General features: G+C 43.4%; 2 protein-coding genes across 5 annotated transcripts; one reads left to right on the plus strand and one right to left on the minus strand.

Annotated features, from left to right (window-relative positions):
• Nucleotides 1-387: 387 nt before the first annotated feature.
• On the minus strand, nt 388-15,548 carry lpin1b (lipin 1b). 2 transcript variants are annotated; one of them, XM_075459129.1, is made up of 20 exons: nt 15,172-15,548; nt 9,959-10,162; nt 9,773-9,868; nt 8,378-8,646; nt 7,565-7,678; nt 7,295-7,418; nt 6,887-7,211; nt 6,202-6,295; nt 5,900-6,084; nt 5,718-5,811; nt 5,261-5,330; nt 4,554-4,646; nt 4,370-4,434; nt 4,128-4,266; nt 3,870-4,018; nt 2,782-2,868; nt 2,482-2,634; nt 2,240-2,354; nt 1,978-2,081; nt 388-1,867 (listed from the first exon to the last, which is right to left on the minus strand). In XM_075459129.1, the coding sequence occupies exons 1-20, from the start codon at nt 15,244-15,246 to the stop codon at nt 1,693-1,695; spliced, it is 2,730 nt and encodes a 909-aa protein (XP_075315244.1). In that variant the 5' UTR covers nt 15,247-15,548; the 3' UTR covers nt 388-1,692. The 2 variants fall into 2 exon arrangements, with proteins under 2 accessions (XP_075315244.1, XP_075315245.1); XM_075459130.1 differs by lacking the exon at nt 15,172-15,548 and adding an exon at nt 12,062-12,635.
• Nucleotides 15,549-16,163: 615 nt separating this feature from the next.
• gpatch2 (G patch domain containing 2) lies at nt 16,164-24,035 on the plus strand. Of its 3 annotated transcripts, none has more exons than XM_075459330.1 (10): nt 16,164-16,327; nt 17,176-17,419; nt 17,996-18,546; nt 19,013-19,077; nt 19,284-19,481; nt 19,915-20,035; nt 20,599-20,638; nt 20,745-20,809; nt 20,972-21,060; nt 22,522-24,035. In XM_075459330.1, exons 1-10 carry the CDS (start codon nt 16,278-16,280, stop codon nt 22,689-22,691), a joined length of 1,593 nt encoding a protein of 530 aa, XP_075315445.1. In that variant the 5' UTR covers nt 16,164-16,277; the 3' UTR covers nt 22,692-24,035. The 3 variants fall into 3 exon arrangements, with proteins under 3 accessions (XP_075315445.1, XP_075315446.1, XP_075315447.1); XM_075459331.1 differs by having other exon boundaries at nt 17,996-18,543; XM_075459332.1 differs by lacking the exon at nt 16,164-16,327 and adding an exon at nt 16,389-16,729.
• The last annotated feature ends 269 nt before the right edge of the window (nt 24,036-24,304 follow it).

A 24,304-nucleotide genomic window follows, 5' to 3' on the forward strand; every position in this document is an offset into this window, starting at 1 on the left:
CAGACACACTAAACACCTGTTCCCTCAGCACACCTGCATGCTGAGGCAGCTCATCATGACAGTGGGTTTTACATTTTGCACTTTTTCCATAAACACACAAAGACACAGATGCATGGCTTGAAAACACAACTTGCTTGTCATCTGATTGATTGGACTGTTATCCGACGCACCAGGCAGCTTTTACCGGAGCTCGGTCAGTGTTGAAACATTTGATAACATTGGTTTCGAAGGACAACAACGAACCATTTGGAGGCCTTCTCTTGGGTTAAAGTGACACAGTGGACATCTGCTTTTCAGGTGGATGCGATTAGGGAGGTGGGGGAGCTGTTATCGTTGTAAGAAGTAACACTGAAGACAGAAGAATGAAACAACGCACTCACAACTAAGTACCAAAGTGTTTCTTTTTACTGAGTTTGTCGTCACCACCTTAATAATCATCTAGTCACAGGAGAATAGAAGGTAACAGGTCATCTTCACAGTTAAGGGAAAACAAAACTAAAAGATTTACAAGCTGTTTAAGCTCTTTCATGGAAAGAATATTAACATTTTTTTTGTAACTACACATACTCTCATTAACTACACTGTAGGTTTATTGTGACACAATTCAGTTACTTTTATTGACAACTGATACCTTAGTCAGAAGACCATAACAGTGGCCCCTGCTTACACACTGTAAGTGACTTCATACTGTCTGTGGTATTGTAAGAAATAAATATCTCCTTTCAAGTGTTTGCTACACTAAAAGAATTGGTCAAAACAAACATTCCCTATCAGTACTGTGGCCTGTTGGACCACATAAAAGTACGCTACGTGCTACACAGTAGTCCACACAGACTAGATGATTGATGTCTTATTCCGCTAACTGTAACTGAATTGTTAGCGTGAAAGATGTCTCGAGAAGCCCATCGCAAATAATATCGTCATCTCTTCTCAGTACATGCACACTATGGTTTTAGATAGAAAAATAAAAATATCTCAACAATTCATCACACAGATAACGATAAGCTTAGAAGAAGCAAACAGTTACAGCCTATAAAAGTGTTGTGCTTTTTTCTGCTCTGTGCAACGACGTCTCATTTCTAACAGACTGATAAAGCTACATACAGTAGGTGGCTTTCCCATCACTGTGCTCTCTGGAACAAATTGATGTATTCCGTTACTTATCACACACACGCACGTATGTCACTGTAAAGTAACATGAGCCTGTATGTTCAGAGCTGAGGTTCCACGCCGACTGGACCATGAATGAAAAAGTTTGGAGTAAGAAAATAAATCCACATTAGGTGTTTGGCACAGGTTTAAGCAACTTGCACTCTGGCGTGTGCACAGTCAGGAGCTCTGATGAACAGATGCCACTGAATGTAGCTGTCTGAATAAATAGAAGTTCTAGCTGAGATAATATGAACACTCCTTCAAAAATAAGATCTGTGCTAAGCTGCCTGAATAAATAACTATATATACACATCACATCCTTTGATAATAGTGCACTTGCATCCATTTTGTGCCTTAAGACTATCTACAGCGGATTCTCCTGCTTTGCCCCAAAAAGTGCTCCTTTGTCTACAAAATTTTACAGTAACATATATCACACATCTGATCATCATTGTCCAAGCTGCTGCTACATCTCAAGCACTACGTCAGTCGGTCAGTTCTCTTCCTGCCAGGGGAGGCTTTGCAGGTCACAGGCAGTAGTCAGCTGCTGGGGCTGGAAGTCTGTGGCGGTGTAGTTCCCTGATGGTCCACCTGGGGGAGCTGGTCCCTCCAGTAAGTGAAGTGGCTGTAGGTGTCAGAGCAGGGAAAGTCTGAGGAGGAGGATCGCATCTTCAGAGGAAAGACGTGGTCCACCACCTCACCCAGACGCACATAACTAAAGAGAAGAAGGGCGGTGCAAAATGTGAGCCACCAGTATCAAAGGGATGGAGTTAAAACGATTGTTCCTCCTGGTAAAGGATCATCTAAACTGCATCCACCACTTACGATGAGATGTTGGTCTTGGCGTGTTCCTGCACCAGCTCCCCTTTAGGATTTACCGTAAAAATCCTGTTCAACGGCACTCCTACTTCCTTATAGGAATATACATCCTGTAAATAAAAAGGAGACAAATGGATTTATCTCAATAAATGAGTTATCTCAATTCAATCTAAAAAAAATGTAAGTGTCTTAATTACTTCATAAGATGAAATCATATCATTCATACAGCATACACAATGTGTGTGTGTGTGTGTGTGTGTGTGTGTACCGTTGGTCTGTTGCCAAAGGCTGCATAGAAAGGCTGTGTGTTAGGGTAGAAGAGGTTCTTGATATCAGTGAGACATTCCACCTTGAACTTCTCTGGCTTCTTCTCAATCACCTCCCTGTCAAACCCAAAACAACACAAGTCGGTGCAGTTTCTCTCTCGCTTCTTCTCGCAACTCGTGTCACCGCAGACGAGTTGCTACTTCAGAAAAATACCACGAATTTGCATTTGTGAGATTGAAATACCTGTGCAGGGCTGAAAAGAGGCTGCTCGGGCTGAGAAGAACAGGGCCCATGGGCAGCATGGTGCCTCTCTCATTGACCCAGTTAAGGTAACCTCTGGTCATGTCAGCCATGCCGATCGCACGAGCTGAACAATACAGGAACTTGTAGCCATTTCTGATGAAGAGGCAGAGAGATTATTACACAACAGAAACCATCGTACAACAACTTGTGGTCAATATGAAGTTATTTTACACTATTGCTCAGATGTTTGATTTAAAGAAAATCAATTGGACAGTAGGGCATGAATAAAGTAGTGCTTACTGGCTGACTTTATGGTAGAGTTGTGCAATACCCTGGTGTGTCCAGTCTTTCCCCAGCGTGGGCAGGATGTGACCCAGTGTGTCTGACCTGGAGACAAACACAAACCAGTGACATTGGAACATGTGAGCGATTTATCTCAAGCGAAATCTTGAAAAATTACATTGAGGGAAGATTAACTGGAGAACACCTGCTCACACTTGATTAAATGTTAGTGGGGGTGAGGCTGCGTATTTAATCTTGAGACAGAATGAGAAATGGACTCATGTTAAGCAGTGAATAATTGTGACAAATGAAACTGCTGTGAGGCGATTATGCCATCATATAAAAACCCCCCGAGCCATTAAAAAGCAATTCATGCCACAGAGGTGCACAGCATACAGATGACCGACCAATGAAGCAACTTCTAAATCTACTCCAAACTAAGTTGGAATGTGCAGTGTGGGTAGTTGAATGCAGTGAGTGGCATATCTCACAAACCAATATTTCATTTTCAAAAAACATTCTATTCTGTTGTAATAGATGTTTCCTCTTTAGTCCAAAGGAAATGCTGTCCCATAAAGAATATCTTATTTCCATTCATCTGACTGGGATTGCAGGGATTTCCTTCACTGGCATCCATTATTGATTTACAGCTTTATCCCCTATGCCTTCTGAGAGACTCTGCCTCTTTCTTATGCCCAATCATGTTCCTCCAGCTGCTAAGCTTTTTAGTGCTGCTTACTTTTCCAGCCTTTTGTTGCCCCGTCTCAACTTTTTTGAGACGTGTTGCAGCTGTCAAATTCAAGACGAGCTATGACTCATAATAAAACAGTTAAATGTCTCACTTTCAACATTTAATATGTTTTGAACCCTGTGATGGAGGGGTAACCCGTACCCTGCCTCTCGCCCAATGGCAGCAGGGCAGCAGGGCAGCAGGGATAGGTTCCAGCCGCCCCAAGACCATGAATTGGATTTAGCGGGTATAGAAAATGGGTGGCTGGACACATTTCTATGTTCTATTGTGACTAAAACATTGGTTTATGACCAAGCGGTTTATTTGACACAGCGTTCCAACTTAATTGGATTTCGGCCACACGTGCATCACACACCTTGTAATGGTTCCATCTATGTCAGAGATAATTATCTTGTCATCCCAGTTCCAGAGGTAGATGGTTCCCTGACAGCGGCAGGTTCCCTGGTACTGAGTGGTCACACTAAACACAACATCATTTGGACCATCCTGCAGCTGAAGAGACAGCTGCGTGTTGGGGAGTGAGAAGGGGGGGGCGGGAGTGAAAATGCATGAAAAACGACTCGCTGAGAAGAAGAAGATAACATCATTAACCAAAATACGCTAAGGGACTCACAAGCTGCTCTGATGTTAGGCGGAGTGTCTTCTTATAAGACACGCCTCCTGATGAGAGCCCAGGCTCTGATTGGATGATGGGAGGATTCTGCTTGGCTGTGTGGTGGTCTTCATCACTGGATGATGATTCTTCTTTATGTCTAGCATCAAACAGATTATGAAAATGCTGAATTGTGAAATAGACATATAAATGAAGGTTTAAGGGATTATGGATTTTTTTGTGCGTCAGAAAGGATTTCTCACCTGCTTTTTATTTTCCCAACCTGCTCAGTGGAGCCACAGGCCCCACACTCTCCAGCAGCAGAATCCTAAAAGAAGAGTTCAATTCACATTTAATAAGTAATGACAGGGAGAGATGTTGAGCAGTGCATGTAAAGAGAAGAGCAACCACAATAAAAACTTTGTTAACCACAAAAAAGGAACTCACCAATTTGGTGCTGTTGTTTCTGCCTCTCCAGGAGAACCACCACCTTCCTCCTTTCTTGGGCATCTTCTCCTTCATAATGTTCTCCATTGCAGCCTAAAGAGGACCACGCACAACCCAAACATCCACAGCACCATAAATAAAACTTGAAAAACTGAGGCCAAACCAGACCATAAACCAAACAACGGTAACATGTAACAAAAATGTCTCTCTGGCTGGTGCAGAGGAAATAAAATTGCAAATAATTGAGATAATTGAAATTAAATTGAAAGGGAAGAAAGAACAATTAAGGCTGAAGAAAGGGACATAAGATGAGAAAACAAGATAGCAAGAGACTCTAAAGAGTGTTTCGTTGTCTTCTCTGACATACGGAGCTGTAGCCCAGGAGACTAGACAGACAACAGAGGAGGAACTCTATAGATGAGTGGATATAACTGAGGCAAGATGACTAATAATGAATGGAGCAGAAGGGGAAGAAGTGATACAAAGAGGGAGGAAGAACACAAGGGAAGACAATTTTTAACTTGAGTCAAAATAAGACAGATTCAGTGGTTGGTTGTTCTGCAGTTGTAGTAACATTGTGAGATGGTTTGCAGACTGACATAAAGGATGCAGTACCGGTTTTGGTCAGAAGAGGGGGCATGACAGTCATGTAATACAAACGGTCTACTGAGTCACTGCTATTAGTGCTGTGTGGGTGCATCTTTTACCTTTGGCAGGGGTTTCTGAAAGGCTTGCATGGCCAGCACAAGTGGCGCCGCAGTGCTCCAATTATAGTACCTAAGGGAGGTGAAATGTATTTTTATCAGTCAACGAATTGTGGTGCAAGACACAAAGTCAGTCGATTTCTTTGCAAATCCCTTTTCAAGAGGATTCCGGATTGTGTAAACACTGCCGTTTTTAAGTTTGTTAAATTAATTCATCCTTCCATTTTCCATACCCGCTTAATCCAATGGAGGAGCAACCTACACCATGCACACTCACACTCACTCCTAAGGTCAATTTAGAACCACCAATCAACCTAACATGCATGTTTTTGAACAGTGGGAGGAAGCCGGAATACCCTGGAGAAAACATGCAAATTCTACAGAGAAAGGCCCCAGCCAGGATTCAAACCAGGAACCCTCTTACTGTTTGTTTTTACTGCAGACAGTAGTAACGTCTTACTTTGAACCAATTTTCACAACAAGGTTGGGGTCGTCGATGACGGAGGGGTTTTCTGTGAATTGCTGATAGGAGATAATCTTCTCATGAAACTGCTCTGTAAAGGTAAAAACACACACATGTCAAGTTTGTGTTTGCAACACAGCGTGTATCTTGGAGTAATCTCCTGCTGCATAATGGTGCACCTTTAGTGATCTCCTTGTTTTCGGTGAGTCCCCCGCACAGAGAGATGGCGATAGACGGCAGGTCAGACATGGGGTCACAGTAGCTGTCCACACCGCTGTCTCCTCCTGAGCTCACCGACTGTGGGGACAAACTGGTGCTGTGGAGCCCCGGGTCAGAGATGCTTCTCATGGTCGAACCGCTGTCACTGCACGGGAGGGAGAAGTGTTTGTGAGAATGGAGCAGAGACTCTGAGGGGAGCCTACGCTGCTCAGAGTTACTGTTGTGCTCAAACACAAAAAGACCGGCGTGCACATGTCTGTACCTTTTAGGAAAATACAAAGCTGCCACCTCAGGCTCAAGCTCTGTGATGTCATCCAGATAAATTCCATCAGAGCCAAGATGGCGGCTCCTTTTGTCTGTAGTAGGAAAAAAGGCAAAGGTGAGATTGTCTCTGGGGTACTTAAAATTTATTTTTCTGTTTGGATTCTCCACAAGAAAATCTATTGACAGCTGGGTTTTTAATTAAATCACTGTGCAAATCACAGAGCTGATAGAAAAAGACTATCTCTAGATCATTGTAGTGGCTGAATTTGCTTAGAGACTTTAGACTTGGGTTCATTTTTACCTAACAAGACAGAGATTTCAGTATATCTATTGGTGTATATTTGTCTTGAAACTCATCAACTGATTTTTTTCACTCATTTTGGGTCGCAGCTGCTCTTTCGCAATACAAACACATTTTCTCTCCAATCACATGGTTTGCGGTGCACAGAAAAGCAGCAGAATATTTCTGAATGGTGAATAGCTGTCATTGTGTTTCAACCCTTTTAATGCCATTTTAGGTGATTACAACACCACGCAAGTAAAATGCCTTGGAGGCTTGTTGCACAAGAGAAAAACAACCGACAGCTCTGAATGTCATCCCGTGTAATATCCAGATTCTTCAATTTCGATTCATTTTTTGGTTAAATGATCCGCTTTTTTTATGGACCAACATCAATTAGTACCTTTTCTCTTGGATGGAGAGTCCGACTTCCCGACGGGATGAGGCGCCTCCATGTTGGGCGCCATGTCTCCCGCTGTGGTAACCTGCGTCTCTGATGTTAACATCGAAGTCTCCACCCTAATGGCTCCCGACTCCATCCCGACTGTTTCCTCTTTGACCCGAGACTCCTCCTGAATTAGCAGTCGCAGTGCTGGTATTTCAGAGCAGGGCACACACGGCTCTGCAGACATCTCATGAGTGATCACACGGAAGTGCGTGCTTTCAGATACAGGGATGGATACCGAATAAACAGGTGGCGGGCCGGACTTCAGTGGGAGGAAGGAAGGCTGGAAAAGTGGATGATATGAGCATAAAATTATACCGAACTACTACTGATATTCAGATGTGAGCATGGTGAATGCTTTTGTACCGTGGCAGCCTGTGGCAGCTCTCCCCATGCCCAATGCATGGCTGGGTTCTGATTGTCTGTGTCTGACGGATTGGTGAGAAGTTCGGAGTCACTCTTGGGAGAGGAGGGGCGAGAGCCACCAGGGCTGAGAGAGGAATAAAATGATGATAAAAGTTTGATGTTGTTTTATGCTTTAGAGCATGTAGAGCATATGTATATATATATATATATATATGTATATATATATATATATATATATATATATGTATATATATAGCATGAGTTGAGTACCTGTGGACTGGGCTCCAATCCCCATCTGAACGAGCGTAGATGCCGGCCTGTTTGAAAGAACCGCCGCTCGTACCAGCAGTTATCTCCGCTCTCAAGATGTCCCGAGACGACGATCTGCAACACAATTACACAAAAACACAGTGTGTCTTTCATTTTGAGATGTTCTGCCATTTATGCCATTTTACTTTTCACCCATTTTCGGGTTGCAGCTTTCGGCTGTCACGTTTCAGCATGCTGCAATCGAGCATGGAAGGTTTTCTTGACTACAAAGCAAGGTAACTATTTACATGGCCTATAACACCATAAGAAACCAGTGACGGCACCACTCACTGCAGGAATGTATAACCCTGGTGTCGTTTTACAGTGGTGTATAGCCAGAATTTAGATGTAATGTATCCTTCGAACACAAGCAGAGATGAAAATAAATCTGTCACTCAGCAGTCATTTACAGCTGCTTTTGCAATCAATGAAAGGAGGACACAGAGCTGCGGGCTTGATGTACATTCAAGTTACACTGTAGTATGCACATGCACACAGAGCATGCACTCGCTGAGTCATTTCCATATATTCTTGGGCATATATCAGTGCCTCACTACATGATGCTGGCATGTTAGTTTGTACCTGACAGACTCCTTCTCTATTGCACCTCCACTCAGATTTAACTCTCTAACACTTTTCCCCTCCCTTATGCAGTCATGTGAATCCTTATACTCTATGATGACATCTTCCACTATCTTCCAACAGTTTCCCAGATTTCATTTTCGTTACGCTTACCCGACATTTCCCGTTTTCCCTCTTTCCGCTGTTTCTTACCTGTTGCTCTCCATTTTCGTCCCCTCATCAGAGCTGATGTCAATGGAAAACATGTCTTCGTCCGCCGAGTAATCTCCACTCTCCTCCCTCCTTGCGCTGTCCGCCCGACTCTTCCTCCGCCTCTTCCTCCTCTTCTTCATCATCATGCTACTGTTCTCTCCACCGCTCCCCAGGGAGCACAAGGTCTGTACGGGCGGCCCAGAGGAGCTCATCATAACGGCCCCGTCCGACAAGATGGGAGAGGTGGCCAAGTAGGGGGGAACGACTTCCTGTTTTTGAGCAGGAAAAACAAGACAAACGCTGAATGTTTTCTCTGTGATGCAAAGGCTATCGACGTCGGAATCCTGACACTTTAAATGTGGAAAAAGTTGCATTCACGTGAACTGATTTACCAAATCAAAGCCCTGCATCTCGAAACAGTTTGTCTGGCACGCTTCCTTACATTTCATTCATAAACATTTTACGCCTTGATTTGCTCTCAGTGGCTCTGGGTATAAATGTGTGCAGAAAAAAGAAGGAAAATACTTATGTTCAACCATATGGTCTGACAATGTTGCCTCACGTGTTGCTTCCCTGTGCCAGGAAAATGGGCTCAGACACAATACCCCCCCCCCCTTTTCTCTTTCAAGCTTGAGAATCCGACACCACTCAGGGGAAAGCAAAGCACCCACTTCCCCATTCTAAGCACTTTGTCATTTGTTTCCTACTTTCGGTTGCACACGTCTTTGTAAGCGTAAAATGGTGAAAAACGACAACATTTTAACAGGACAGTAGATCTGACTTTGCACTTTCGACACAGGCGACGCCAACTTTCCGAGGCATTTGGGGAAAAAAAGCTTTGCGTGAATCATTCAAAACTGAGTTGGGAAGAGTTCTCATAAGCCTGGAATAAGAATTAGAGAAATCTACCAAAAGCATCAAACTTCAAACTAGCTGTTTGTAGTTGTAATCATAAACCCAAATTCACCAAATATTGAAGTTCTAAAAGTTCATTTCTCAGCCAGGAAACTTTTCGGGTTTATCATCGGTCGTGGGGCCACAGTATTTCATTTACTGGAGGTCAGAAGTCCGGGTTAGTGAATACTTCCTTCATCCCTCCTCACTCACTGATAAAGAGAGGGAGGCTATTCAAAAAGGAAAGAAAAAAATTCCAGTCTGTTCAAGGCTGCCAACTCTGCACACAGCATGACCTTGTTTAAACTACTACGGTTACATGTAAGGCAGAAGATACTTTGATCATACTTCTTGGTGGGTTTCAGCGGGGTGGAGCTTGAGGTGTTTTCATTTGAATCACAGAGGCCTTCAAGTAACTGCAAACATGCCTGCATTTGTCCACAATCTGGCCAACTATACCAGTTATGTTGCCACAGTTCCTACCACTGCCCTGATCACTACCTGATCATTTTCTGTTTCTTTCACAAAGAAGGCCTCTCCATTGTCCCCTAGCTTCATATGCAGATCCACTGGTTCTCCATTGATTTCCATGTCCACCTGGAGCGGAGAGAAGAGGAGAGGGAAGAGAACGATATGAACGAGCTCCAACTTTCGTCTTAAAAGATGGACCTGTTGTTATTTCCGTACCACTTTCTCTCGGGAGCGGAGGACGCCCATTTTGCCGAAGCGAACGTGGAAGGGCGAGCACTGCAGGGAGCCATCGGGCTGTTTCACGACTATGACATCAATGCAGCCTGAGAGGGTAGCCGGATTGAGGCCTCGGTACAGCTCTTTGACCTGGACAAATACCTGGCCTGCCAGCTGGCCCACGTAGTTCATGGTCTGCCGGGTCTGGTTTGAATGAGATGAAAGAAGGACAAGAAAGGACAAAGTGAACAATGTTGAACTCAAACATTCTATGTGCTGTGCTATTCAACAACCGAGCAATCAAAACTGTGGACATGAGACGAGCTATTCCAATACTTTGATCTGAAACTACTGCTCTGAGTGAAAGAAAAAGTGGAGCCTAATTCCTGCTCAGCCAGCCCTGTTTCATGGCCCTCATACTGTAGGACCTGTTGCTACTTTCACCTTCCCAGCCGATTGTCTCCTTTGTCATAGGTAATCCAATCCAACTGTTTTCCAGTCAGCAAACTCCAGACACCAGCGCTCAAAGAGCAAACTAATGTCTGCACTTCTCAAGTGACGCTGATATCATAACCCTCGTTGTCTTTTATTAGCTGAGCTTAACCTCAGCGCCGTGACATCAAGAACAGCAGACGAGTTGAAAGATACTGTTACACAAAAGCTAGATTTAGAACCAGCCGAGGAAATAATCAGGCTGATTGTGTCCGATCGATTGCCTGTTGCGTTGTAGTTTAACAGACACAGACCATTTGGTCAGTTCGTTTTATTCCAACATTGTACAGATGGTTTTGTTCTAATCTTTTACACAACTTAAAATCCCTCAGCCAACACTGTTTGTAAAACCCCGATCCAACCTTTTATCATAAACTGTAGGAGTTCCCTTCTCAAATAAATGCAAATGCAAAACAGCATGCGGGTAGCAAAACATGTTGCCTTCTTTTCCTGAAGATTTGAATCGAATTTGGATTTCACGTTAACAGTTACACAGAGCATTATGAGCACCGAGTGAGCTAACAGAAGGGATGGAAATCAGTAAATCAAGAGTGTTTATTTACGGGTAACATTGCAGGCAGCAGGTGCTGATTAGATTATCATGGTTTCTGTGATGGAAAATGTAAGAGGGCAACTTTCAAAAAACCTTAGGGTTATTGAAAGTTGATTATTAACAGACAAAAAAGGGCTAACCTTGACTCAGTTTTAGCAGTGGGTCTTTAAATGACTGCATCAACAGAGAAGACAGGGATGGAACGGTGCCAACATCAGACCCTGCTCCATCTTTCGTATGACCAAGAGAATAGGACGTCGTTGCTGAAGAACAGGGGCCCCAATTTTACTGGGGCAGGTGAATGTGAGGTGCCATTCTGTTCCCTGAAACATCGGGTGTAAATGACCTTCACTTATAATAAATTGTTAATTGAATTTTCCACTGAGGCATCGGATTACAGCGCCGATGCTACACGGTGCTGAGCAGCTCCATCCAAAAATAGACTGCCTTGAGTGAGAGATTCAACAAAAAAAAAAAAAAAAAAAAGAGGAAGACTGTCTGAAAAAACGCTGTCGTCAGCACTGGGTTACACAAATGAGTTGTGGCTGATAAAATCCCAGCCCTTATTTACTGTCCAGCTTAACTAGTGATTTGTCTGCTCTGTGGTGTGCTCCTTAGCTTAATGAGTTTACGAGCAACAATTCTGCAGGAGTCTGGCAGGACCACTCAGCAGATAATGAGTGTGCATGGACTGAGTCTTTCGAGTTCAGTAAGTTTCTATCACAGCACAGACACAAGCCCCAGAAAATTGAATTCCCCCTATCCTTAACCATCCAAGGATATAAAAGCCTAAGCCTGGGAGTGGAATTTTCCAATGATGAAGTATAAAAAAAGGACTCAGACACATGACAAATACGTGCCTGATACTAAAAGCCAATCAGCTTCCTTTATAAACGTTTAAAGGGAAATATATATATATATATATCAATGAAGAAGTGAATGTAGGTAAAAAGCTGAGTCATATTTACCCTCATGGTAGTGCAAAAGGAAAATATAAGTGATGAATGATATAATGATAATGTTATTACAGCCACATAAAGAAAAAGGCAAATACATACCTGTTAGTGTTAGATACGTTGGCGGACTTAAACGGAGAAGAGCGTTTCCTCAACGGCGAGTGACAGCACAACAAAAAAAAATATTATGAAATAGTTCCTGTTTCCCGTCAGGAATTATGTCTGAATCTTTCATACAGTCCTAACTTTCAGTGGACGACCCACAGAGGCAGAAAACGGACTATTTAACACTCATTTCAACCTCTGTGTTTGCCCCCTTTACTCCTCGCGGAGTCTGTCTGGCAATGACGTCATATGCAGCAAGAAACCCTCCTTTTGGCCAATCAGCGTCGAGCTGGTGAGTTGCCAAACGCACCGTTTCGGCTGCCACTTTCTTTTACACCGCTGTAAACAGGTGACTGCGGCGCCACGCTGTTTTCTTAGAGCTGTCGTCTCACTGTCGAAAACAAACCTTAAAGGAATGGAGTGACTTGAATTTAGCTAACAGCTATAACATACATTTAGGTTTTTGTGTTTTTCGTGTGAAACCTGCGTACGTCACATGCGTTTAAAGGACACGTTAACACAACTTTACCTGGCTACCACATGTCAAATTACAAAGCAGCTCATACCAGATGGGACGGCGGGAAGCAGCCGACCTACGCCAGCGTTTAAAGTCACCCAGTCAGGGTGATGCAGTGAGGTGATTTTTCTGTCCAATCACAGCGCTGCCTCGCTGCACATGCGATGTTAGCTGTTTCAGCAATAGACCGTCAGTGAGACAGGGGCAGGAGGGACGTAGTTAGCTGTTCTTACCATTATGTTACAAAACACTTTGAAATCCAGAAATTGAATGTCTGCGTAATAAACAGGCATCTCGGTTGCACACACAGCATTCCCATCTCCCCAGATACACTGAATAGATACAAAGTCATAGCAATGCCATTTTAGGTGAGATTTATTATCATGAATGTTACATTATTGCCAGTGCTACACTGTGTGTGTGTGTGTGTGTGTGTGTGTGTCTGAAGTGGAAAAATGTCCAGTCTTGACAACAAAATATCCTTTTTTAAGCAAGTCCCCCAGCACAAGCCCAAATTCTGGATGGGTTACACGCCACTACAGCCTCACGTGGCGCTTTTCTGTTTCTACAACCACTTTAGGCAGAGTGTGCATGTGTGGCACACTCTGTGTGTTACAGTGCACGGGATCTAATTGTTTTTCCACATTGTGAGGCAGTCTATCGAGGCTAAACCAGAAAAGAAGAATGTGAGCTGTTAGGGTTTTTCCTCTCACAGCCTACAGACATCCAGCCCTGTGTGTCCTTACCTTGTGTCTCTTTGTATCTTTTTTAAAATTAAAGGTGTCATACCAGGTTCTGTGAATAAAGAAAATGGATGCAAAATAAAGCAGACTGATCAAAGTTATAGCCGTGCGTGTGTGCGTGTGTGTGTGTGTGTGTGTGTGTGCGTGTGTGTTGTGTTGTGTTGTGGTATTTACAACCTTGTGGGTTCAGTATGTTTAGTTGTAGTTCTAGTTTCTTGCCTGGGAACTTTGTCTCATTAGACTTCTCACCCAGATACGACCTACAACCTCAGGTGATGTTTTATAATCTTATGAATGAATGCGTTTACGAGATACTTCCTTTTATGACATAACAATTTATTTTATGGTAAAGTATCATGTCGTTCACTTTTGGTGATTAACACTGTTGAAACAGAGCTCTTTGCTGTGAGCAAATTCAAATAGTATAATAGAACATCTCCATCCCTGTCACCAAGCATGTGTCTGGCAGTCCTTTAAACACTGAGCGGGCGGGATGCATAATATTGTATCATTGTACTGGAGCACGAGCAGTGATCACTGGAACTTCTACATATATAGGCTGACCCATCATTAGTCTTAATCTCAGTATCAGCGGGTCTTTCCAGGACATATGAGCCCAGCAGCTGTTCCTTACTGACAGGTTTCTAAGAACAAGGTCAGCACTGAAGTACTCAGGACACAAAACAGCCCATGGTGGCAATTTTTGACCTAACAAATGTGACCAGTGGGGTGACCAGTAACAAGTTTGTCTGCAACTATATCAACTGTAGAAAACAAAAAAACACCAAAGCTGCTATTTGCTTCCATTTTCCCATGATGTGTTTTTACGTGTAATTAGAACAGGCTTTAGGTTCAGCTCATTTAATGCTGCAGCAAATATTCCCCCACTGCTCAGAGGAATGTGATGACTTTTGTGTTTTCTCTGCCAAACACAACTCTGAATATATTCATCTGTAGCTATCAGCTGGCAGCTTCCTATGAGACAGCCCTGCTGTGATATCTTGCAAACAGACAAGTCATCCTTGAGTGGCGCATGTCTTCCCAGCTTCGATGAAGTCATCCCACTAGACGCGTGTGTAGAAAGCTCACTTAAGCCCCCCGATAGCAATGGATAACAACAACATGGCAGCTAACAGTGTAATAGTATGTGTTCATTCATTCATTCGGCTTAAAGTATTGGTGAAATAAAGACAGATAATGCCTTATTTAGAGGCTGTATTGTCTAGGCCCTGTTCTCTGCCGTTACATGGATATATGCAGATCTCGAGTGACTTAAATATCTTCCGAAGGACGCCGACTTTCACCAAACTGTTATCAGTGAGTCGATGAACATATTTTATGCCAGAAATAAAGTCCAGGTTTAAAAAAAACGAACTTTCCCTTTAAGGTCCTTAATACATTTATGAATGAAAGGATCTGCATTGAGATGCTTAGTCATTTTGACCTTGACTAATTAATCTCTTGTATGACAAATCTTTTATGTTCCTCCAAATGCAATCTCTCCAACCCACAGATAGGGTCAGAAAATCATCTGATCCATCAGGCTATTGCTCTACCCAGATTGTCACCTCTCACACTCCCTCGACAGTCCTTCCCAAGTTTCACATGTGACAGATCGTCTTACTCGTGGGATTATCTCAACACACTCTCATGTTCACACACTGTCTCTATGCTGGTCACCAGTTAAGGGACTTTTGAAATATTGTCTTGAATATTTCGTGTGTTTAAATTTGCATCAGAACAGCGTACACACGCCGAAAGACACAAACTGTTGTAATCTCTCTTAGCAGTTATTCATGCTTTTTGTGTTACTTCCACACATGCAGGTGGTGTAAGAGTCACTTTACCCAGCTCCAAGTGGTGTCAGTGGGATACTGCTGAACAGCCTCATCTGACTCCTCTTCATCAACTGTTGATGTCATGATTCCATCATGTGTTTAATCGCCGCAGCAGAAGTCTGGTCTGTTCAGCCGCTCAGCAGATGTCTAATATATAGAAACTCCACAAGTTCAAGAACGTTCGTCTTCTCTCTCCGTGCACAAGTGTCTGACTGTCAAGTGCAAGAGCAGAGTCTTACTAATTTTACGTGGGCCTCCCGTTAGAAACCCGAGTCGGCCCTGGAGCGGTCATCATCCACTGGACCCCCTGACTTCTTAGGCATTTGAGGAGATTACACCTACTAGGACTGTTTGATGAAATGCTGGCCTGAGTTCACGATCACACAGCAGTCAGACAACAAATTGCCAAGAGCCCACTTCCCCCGGCTAATGCATGCCTGACAGTGTTTTCAATGTGTAAATGTCCCACTACTTAATAGAGAGACTATGACACCTGTTGCGGGTATGGACCCCAACAGTGTCACTGACATTCAGACAAGACCACCTGTTGTGTGGGTGTAATATTCCTCTGTCTGATGCCCAGTACCTCTTTAAATAATTCCTGTAATCAATGCGACACTATCGTCACTAATGTGTTTGAAATGGTGACCTATGGTATATATATTTGATAGACCCACTGAGTTGAGTCGCTACCTGATTAGTCTTAAGACTACACCGCCCCCCAGTGTTCACTAATGGTTAATACATTCGGGTTGGAATTTACAGTCGCCTTCACTTGCTACATGTGAATTCACAATTTAAAAAAACGAAACATATCCACAAATCATTTATTTTAATCCACTCACAACAAACACTTATAATTTAGCGAAGTTGTGCCTATTGTTTCAACAATAACGTTGACTGCTGTTTGTCTATGCGGTTTTGCTCACTTGTTACAATGTAAATGTTACTTTTCCCTATAGCACCTGAAGGTAGCATAGTACCTCTTCAGTGTCCTCTTGTCGCATATTGATCCAGCTAACTGATCGTTAGCTTTTGTGTCAGTATGATGTCTGCGATGTGTCACTGTTCGTCCGTTGTTTCTGGCTAAAGATATCTGGCATTCGGTGGCTTTAATGTTCCGTGCAGCTAATTTAAAAACCATCGGCAAAGCGGGAACTGGCTGGTAGGTGGTCTTTGAAATCACTGAGACGTAATTTTGCTCACGTCCACTTAACTCTCGTGCATCAGCCGGTTACAGAGCGAAAGCTAGCTCATGCTATTAGGCTAGCAACTAAGCTCTTATGAATGTCTAAAGGCTCTTTATATCAATATTTTTACATCTTTATCGACGACAGTCGTCACAGCTAAACTAGCATAGACGCTGAGAGTAATTTTACTTAGCAGCGTTGAAGTGGCATTTAATATGCCTTGATTGGACGGTTGTTGAAGTCAGCTGAGCTAACTAGCAAGAACACGTTAGCCGACGAAGCTAGCCAAAATAGCTAACAACAGAATAGTCAGTTTCATAAGAGTTTGCAAACGATATCTCAGCCTTTCAGATTCGATCTCAGAAAGATTTGATAACGTGAGTATTTAGAAATGTACTCGTTCCATGTCGGCTCTAACTTGAACCATATGGACTTAATGTGATGAGAATAATAGCTTGGCTTTAGTGTCACAGTTTTAACAGTTAGCTCACTCACATTTAACGTTGTTAACCATTACAGTCTCAACAAATGGTTAAGGCTGTAGCGTTTGAGTTTAGGCCAGGCTTTCATGGTTGCCTGTCGTTTGTTTTACAAAATGACAGTTCACTCGTTATGCTTAACTACACATAAACTTTACTATTGTCTATAACGCTTATATGTACCCTTAATAGCCAATGGGCGATCTGTATGCACTCCTGTATCTCCAAAACAAACCTTGTGTGTCCAAGCATATCACTAATTATTCACACATGATTGGATGTTTGAAGTGTCTAAGGTCCGAGCAAAAGGTGTAAAATGGCCTAACCTCTTTCCTTCACCTCAGGCACTTTCGCCAGACAATGGACGAGTTGGTCCATGATTTGGTGTCAGCACTGGAGGAGAGCTCGGAGCAAGCCGCTCGTGGTGGTTTTGGTGATGGAGGAGACCACGCACTGGCTGTGGGCTGTCTGCTGAAGAGACAGGCTCGGAAACGGAGGGGCAGAAAACGACGCTCTGACAACCCGCATCCGCCATGGGAGACCGGCCACCTCAGTGAGGGCTCAGAGTCCAGTGTGGAGGAGCATAAGGTGAGGCCAAGTGATTGGGCTTCATGTGGGTAACATCCGATGATGCTCTGTGCCAACAAGCGACCAAGCAGATTCTGGAGCAGACCGTGGGAGATTGCCTGAAGACATGGAAAATGGAATTGTCCAGGTCACTGTACACTTGTGAAAGGGTTGAAAAAGTGTGATTTTTAAAAGTGGTTCTGGTCTTACCCAGTTTCTTGTAAATGATGTATTGTTTTCCTTAGCCAGAATGATGACAGTGGAATAATTTAAATTCCTAAATTAAGGCTAAAGAAATCAGCATCAGCTGCTGTGTTGATGTTAACGTTAAAAGTACAGTTTGGCTTTTAGTCTCAGTAAATTACAAAACTGCGTTTCAGTTTGGATCCATCTCCTATTAAAAAAAACTGTGTGCTCTTGTACACAACAGCATATTACAATGCCGATTTAGATGTTTCCTATACACCATCCTGTTTAAATTTGTCAGTGCGCGCATGTGTTTTTGTCATTCTAATTGATGTGCTTGAGTATGTCAAAGTGTCTTAATTTAGCAGCAGCATCGCAGTCTGGTATTCACCACCATGACATTTATTGCAGGACTACCGTGCCAGTACAGGAGGTGTCTCTGCTGCCAACAGCCATGCCCGTGACAACAGTGACTCAGATGAACAACTTGGACCTAAAAGAAGACCCCCCCACGCAGCTGACCTGGGACGAAACAAGCGGCCGCTTTGGCCTGACGACCTCGCTGTCCTGGGCTCAGCAGAGGGAACTCGGAGCCTTAGAAGGCGGCGCAAGGTCAAACGCATGGCCGTGGACCCACCTGTCGAACCAGAACCTCCCTCCTCCATCATGCTCGGGCCGCCTCCCGTCCCCAAAGCCCGTGTTGGCGGCAGGCTGCATAGACTGGGTGCCAGCGAGAGCAGGGGTGCCATGGAGCTATGTGGAGGTGGCCTGATGGGGTCAGAAGCTGGGAAGAACCGTGTGAAGAAGAGAAAACTAGCCACTCACAGGCTTGGAATGGAAGCAACCGATGAGGGGGTGGTGGTTGAGAGTGAAGACCCCATCTCGTCTCCAGTGGAAGGGTCCAAGGACAAGATGGAGCTGGAGGAGCAAAAGGGCTCAGATGAGGAGATGAGTGACAGGTGGTTAGTGTTTTGACTTTCTTTTTTTATGATTCCAACCGAGTTTCAAGGTGTCCGTGTCTGCTTCTGAATCTGTAGGACAGCAGGTGAGTTTAAGGGCTGCATACTAAACTAGTTCTCTTAATTCTATAATCATACAGTTCATTAATGGAACAGTTTTAAACATGGGCTTCTTTTAACAGCTGTTATGAGATGCAGGCATTTCTCCTACATTTTACTGTTTACATTGTTTTTATTGCAGTGGCAACAGAATGATGGTTTTCTCTCTGTCTCATGTTACCAGCGTGTCACCAACCTGCTGTTACTTAAATAGTTGTGAAATATTATAAATGTTATTCAGTGTTCAGTAAAGGTACTCAGGCCATGGTGTATTCAGGCACCTTTGTGTTTTGTAGTTTACAGCTTTTTGACAATTTGCAGGAAATGGCTCAACTGTTACTCCAATTTCCTTCTCTTGCCCTCTTTTCAGTGAGACCAGCAGTGTCAGTAACAGCAGTGATGGTGGACTTTATACCAATGATGAAGGAAGGCAAGGTATGCACGTCTAAAATTATTATTTATTTTTTTATATTGAAGAGGAGCGCACATAGTTGTAGCGATAATTATTAACCCCATTCAATACCCTGGCCTGAATTAGTACCCAGTTTCTACATATTATAACGTTTCAGCTTCTTTTCCAACACAGGAGGAAATGACTTGCAGACCTAATTTAGGTCTGATTTTCTGTGTCTTTGTTCCAGGTGACGACGAACAGAGCGACTGGTTCTATGACGGAGAGCCGGGCTCTGGTTCTGGACCTGGCGGTGCGTGTGGGATAGCAGGGGTGGTTCCCTGGTGGGAGAGGGAGACGACGTCGGAGGAGCTGGACCTCGCTGACCCTGTCTTCAATAGTATTCTCACTGGATCCTTTCCACTCTTGAGCCCAAGTGCACAGAGAGGTAAGCTGCTGTGACACAGGGTGGGATGTCTTTTGAGTGGCTTTCCTGGGACTATGTATCGTTAGCTTTTACAGTGGGAGGGCGCATAGATTTGACACTGTTATTGCAATCTCACTCATGACCAGAAGGAGGCACTTCACACAGACATTAATAAAGAGCAATATACAGCATGGGGCTATGGAGTGATAGAATGGGCAGCAAAACGTCCTCTGTACAGCTTTGATTGCAGCACTGAGCCTCCTTGTGACTCCCATTGCATTAAGCTGCCTATTCTTCAGTTGTATCTCATCAGCTCAGTTGCTTTTAACACTTCAGTGTTATTCCGGTCATAACTTTCTCCTGCATCTAAGTGTCGCTGACCAAACCAATTGAGTCATGCCAAAACGTATTTCATGAGTTCATTTGCTGATTAACCTGTGCCGCTGTTTGTCAGGGTTTCAGGCCAGACTGAATCGTCTCCATGGAAACCAGCAGGGGTCTGAGGCGGGGCTGCAGGGAAGCTCCAGTCAGGGCTTTAACGAAAGACTTGGCAGGCAAACGCAGGACTCCCACGAGTGAGTTCTCCTTTATTTCTCCTAATTCTGACTTTTCTGCTACCTCTTATTAATTAATTAATTTTTTTCACACATCCTCTTTTTATTATCCTCCTAAAATTTTAAAATGCCTCATGTTGCATTGAAAACAGGTTTTAGAAAAAAGAAAAGTTAGTGAAAGCAGTATTTCTCAAATGGCTATCAGCAGTTGAGCTCTGATTGCGAAATACGTGCAATTGCGATAGATTAAAAGACACATATTGTACTAAATTAGTATTATCTGAATTACAGTGTAGACGTATATTAGACAGCATTAATACTGATGAACTGGTTCCACATTTGTGTGCACTGTCAAATAAGTCAAAGGTTTTACACTGTTCCTGCAATGCAACTGTAAGAGAAGCAAAGTTCAGCCAAGGAAAATCTTTTTTGGGGTTTTTGGGTTTCTGTAAAATATTTCGTGGACCAACTGCAGAAAGAAATAACGGTAAATACCAGTTCCGTTTTTTTATTTTTCTCTCTCTGTCTGGAACATTATCCTGTAACAATTCGGCACTTTAATTGTACTCCTCTGTCTCCCACAGACCTTGGTTTAGCTCAGGATCAAGGAGAGACCACGGACAGGTGAGCAGTGTTCTTTTTACTTCCTATTCCTATCCTCTTCAAGTGGATTGAAAGTGCTTCAGGCATTAAGTTTTGTCCTTTGTTCACCTCCTCACCGGCCTTTCAGTTGCACTGGGACCCACGGACTGACAGAGGGCATCGGAGGAGCTGTTCGGTGAAAACGGCCAGCAGGTGCGAACAGTTTAACTGAGAACTCGTGTAATTTTATGACCAGAACTCGCTGCTGTATCCACAATTTCCCCTTGTTGGGATTTTGAAAGAGTCATTTATTTCTCAATGTTCCTGGAAGTCAAACTAACACTGCCATGTTTTTGTGTCATTCTGATTTTGCAGACAGACCAGCGGACATCTTGGCTCTCTATGCACAGGGGATGTCAAGCGGAGGCGGAAGGCCGCCCCCCTTGGTTCCACTGCACCCTCAGGTATTGGATGCACACCTAGCTACACCAAACGTGCCATCTGGTGCCTTGTGCCAATACCGCCCCTTCTTTTATTTTTGGCTCTCACTTGCTCTCCTCCTATTGGTTGAGCTAAGTGCTTTACCGCACGCCTCCTTGCTGTTACGCAGATGTTAAACCCAAAGGACAGGAAGAGAATAATGGGAGTTTCGCTTAATCTGAACGTTTAAACTAATTCTTTGTATCCTGATACATGACGGACGTACTGTGTCGCTACAGGCAGGGGAAACTAGTCCTGACCAGGGCACTGGCCGCTCATGGAGTGAGCAGCTTTACTCTGCACTGCTCACAAATAAAAAGAGGATTAAAAACAGTAATTGGTTGGGCTCTGTGACCAAAGTGAACTTCCTGGAAAAGGGAGGACAAATTGACCAGCAACTGGAAATGTGTCTCAGTCAGTTCCACGTTTATATTTGCACAAAGGCTTTGCAAACAGCAATAGGCTTTTTAGCTTTAAATTGACTTACCTTTGTGAGCCAAACTGATCTTGGGTAGATTTAATGAAGCATTGTAAAAGTAAGACGTGAAGCATTTTCCTTTAAATGCTTACTGACTTTAGATAAAGTGGTTGGCAAATATTTTTTCTGTTCTTGAACGAATAATGCTATTTTTACATGAATTATAGATTGTTTTGAGCAGGTTATTTTTATATATTTATTTTTCCCAGAACAACTGCTGGAACAAGCCGATTTAAATCCTCTTGCAATGCCAGTAGTAGTTTGTTTATTGTGCTCAGGGGTCTGCAGTGTATTCAGAACTGGTCCTGAAACTACCACCAACTCCCCGGGAACAAGCATATGACACCGATAAGATGAAGGGATGACATCACACTGTCTTCTACTGGCCTGACGCAAATCACGTCACTTTGGCAAAAATCATTAGTTCTATTGTGCGCATAATCTCGTTTCAGCACATTGTAGATAAGTAGAATGATTTTATGAAAATTCAGGGGAAAACAAAAAGGTAACGCATTGTAGAAATGGCGCCGTCTGTAACCATGCCAACAACTGATTGATGCGTTTTAAAACGGCATACCTCACCGGACACTTTCACTCTCTACAATGAGACCAACAAGCTGATGCAAGGTCCTAAATCAAACATCATGCAGTGCAAAGATGCTGGTCATCCCCACAGTGGGGACTGAGAAAGAGCTGCCAGCTGTCTTGCAGTCAGGTAAAATCCATAAATCTTGTCTCTTTTGGTCCGCAAGTTGTTGCTGTCGGTGTCACGGCCAGAAGTCGCAGCAGGTAGAGCTTGTGCACGATTAAATGACCACTGTGTTCTTCCTGGAGCACTGAAAGCAACAAGACAATCAACAAACTTGCAGATCAAACCTGTCAACTACCACTAATTAGTGTTCAGCTTAATAAAAGTCACATATTTGTTGGAAAAAAAAACAGAAATATCTGTGAATCCTCTTTTCAGGTGTGGTCGGGGAGATGGCAGCTCCTATCCCTGACTCAAACATGGGGAACCGCATGTTGCAGAGCATGGGCTGGACTCCAGGGATGGGCCTGGGCCCGGAGGGAAGGGGCATCACTGAGCCCGTCCGGGCCACTCAGAGACCCAAAGGGGCGGGTTTAGGTTTCAACTGAACGCCCAGTTTCTGGATGCTGAACCCACAGCAGGGTGAAAAAAGGTGCCCCAAAAAGGAGGGACAGGTATTGAATTCTCCTCTGGGCCATTTAGGAAAAAAAGAAAAGAGAAAAAGAGAAGAAAAGAAGAAAATGGGGGGGGGGAGGTGATAAATAATCCAGGCATATGAGCCACAAGAGCGGGAGAAGCAACGAGCGTGTGACGAAATGAAAGCTTTCCCATATTGGGGACTCTTTGTCACATGAAAGTGACTGACTGTAACTGAGCGGGAAAAAGGGACTCCTTCCGCTGGAACTCCATGTTGGAGAAAACATGTGACATTGATGCTTCATCACATGTTACCTCAGATGTCAATATCGCAGGCCGGAGAACTGGGCTCAGCTCACACTGAGAGCGGTGCCACGGAGTGCGCCGGTGACAAGAGTGCGGTTTGTTAGCAGTCAGCAGTATTGGTTAGAAAATGAATGAGAAATGGTTTTGTCTGACATTGCACAAGAGTTTTCGAATCAAAGGTTTGAGTAGGCTTTACCTCATGACACATTTTATGTTCCTTTTTATTGTAATGAAGCTATGTCGATAGATAATGTCACTAAAATGTTTTTATTTCTCCACAAACAAAAAACAAAAATCCAACCCCCCAGTTTTTTTTTTCTTCATTTATCAACGGTATGCATGGATGTGCAGCTCAAGCTGCTGCATGTTTCTGCTGATGTTTATAAGATGCTTTATTTTTTCTTTCTGTCCTGTTTTACCAAGCTATACGTGTTTTTAAAAGGCATCCAAATGTAACCAATTCTAAGCGACTATACAGTCAATACTTAAGTGACGGGTGTATTTGTGCAGGTTTGGGGGGGAAAAGAGGAAATGTCACTTAAAGGGCTCTCATAAGCTTTGGTTAACAGGTGCTTTCATCTAATTCGCTTCATGAGACCCTTTCTCTGGACCGTGTGCAAGCAGAGACCACGACGAACTAACCTACGACACAGCAGACAAAACATGCATCAAGTGGATTTTTCCATTATAATTTTTTTGTAATTATTGTTTCTCTCATTAAATTTGATGTTCTAAGACTTGACTGGGCCTTTGTCAGCATATGTTGGCCAGCCGTTGATGATTACTGTGAAAGTAAATGGAATGTTGCATTGTAACAATATTTTGTCCCTCAAAACATTTTGACTTTTATTTTTTTTATAACCCCTCAAAGCCAAGGCTACTGTAAAGAAATTTTAGCTGAGGTTCAACTGACATAACATCTATTAAGCATTCAATGTTACCATATGATTTTACTGTCCTTTGAGGCTAATCCTACTATTCTTGTTAAATAAAAAAGCTAATTTGTTTAACCAGTGCTGGCGTATTGAGATCAATACCCATGATGGAGGCAACGGTGTCTCCTCACTTTGCAATATCATACGTTGTGCTCTAATTCATTTGTGCAGTTATGGGATGTCCATGGCACTGGATGCCATTCCTGTTGGCCTCTGGCTTGTTGGTTACTCGCCTAAAAGAGCCTTGATCCCAGAGATTCCTACAGATGCTGATCCGTGTGCGATAAGCTGGAATATATGAGCCGTCCCAATAAACTGGTCAGGCTAATTTTAACCTCAAGGTT

This window comes from Odontesthes bonariensis, chromosome 24, assembly GCF_027942865.1.
Source record: "Odontesthes bonariensis isolate fOdoBon6 chromosome 24, fOdoBon6.hap1, whole genome shotgun sequence".
NCBI lineage: Eukaryota > Metazoa > Chordata > Actinopteri > Atheriniformes > Atherinopsidae > Odontesthes > Odontesthes bonariensis.

What these genes read in the sequence shown, in the direction of transcription:
- lpin1b (XM_075459129.1), bottom strand. Translation starts at nt 15,246, where the DNA reads ATGACATCAACAGTTGATGAAGAGGAGTCAGATGAGGCTGTTCAGCAG. An exon ending in GAAACAACAGCACCAAATTG is followed by an intron (nt 4,435 to 4,553) that starts GTGAGTTCCTTT and finishes CTCTTCTTTTAG; the next exon opens with GATTCTGCTGCTGGAGAGTG. An exon ending in GCCTAACATCAGAGCAGCTT is followed by an intron (nt 4,019 to 4,127) that starts GTGAGTCCCTTA and finishes CCCAACACGCAG; the next exon opens with CTGTCTCTTCAGCTGCAGGA.
- gpatch2 (XM_075459330.1), top strand. Translation starts at nt 16,278, where the DNA reads ATGTTCCGTGCAGCTAATTTAAAAACCATCGGCAAAGCGGGAACTGGC. An exon ending in CCAGTGTGGAGGAGCATAAG is followed by an intron (nt 17,420 to 17,995) that starts GTGAGGCCAAGT and finishes CATTTATTGCAG; the next exon opens with GACTACCGTGCCAGTACAGG. An exon ending in CAAACGCAGGACTCCCACGA is followed by an intron (nt 20,036 to 20,598) that starts GTGAGTTCTCCT and finishes TGTCTCCCACAG; the next exon opens with ACCTTGGTTTAGCTCAGGAT.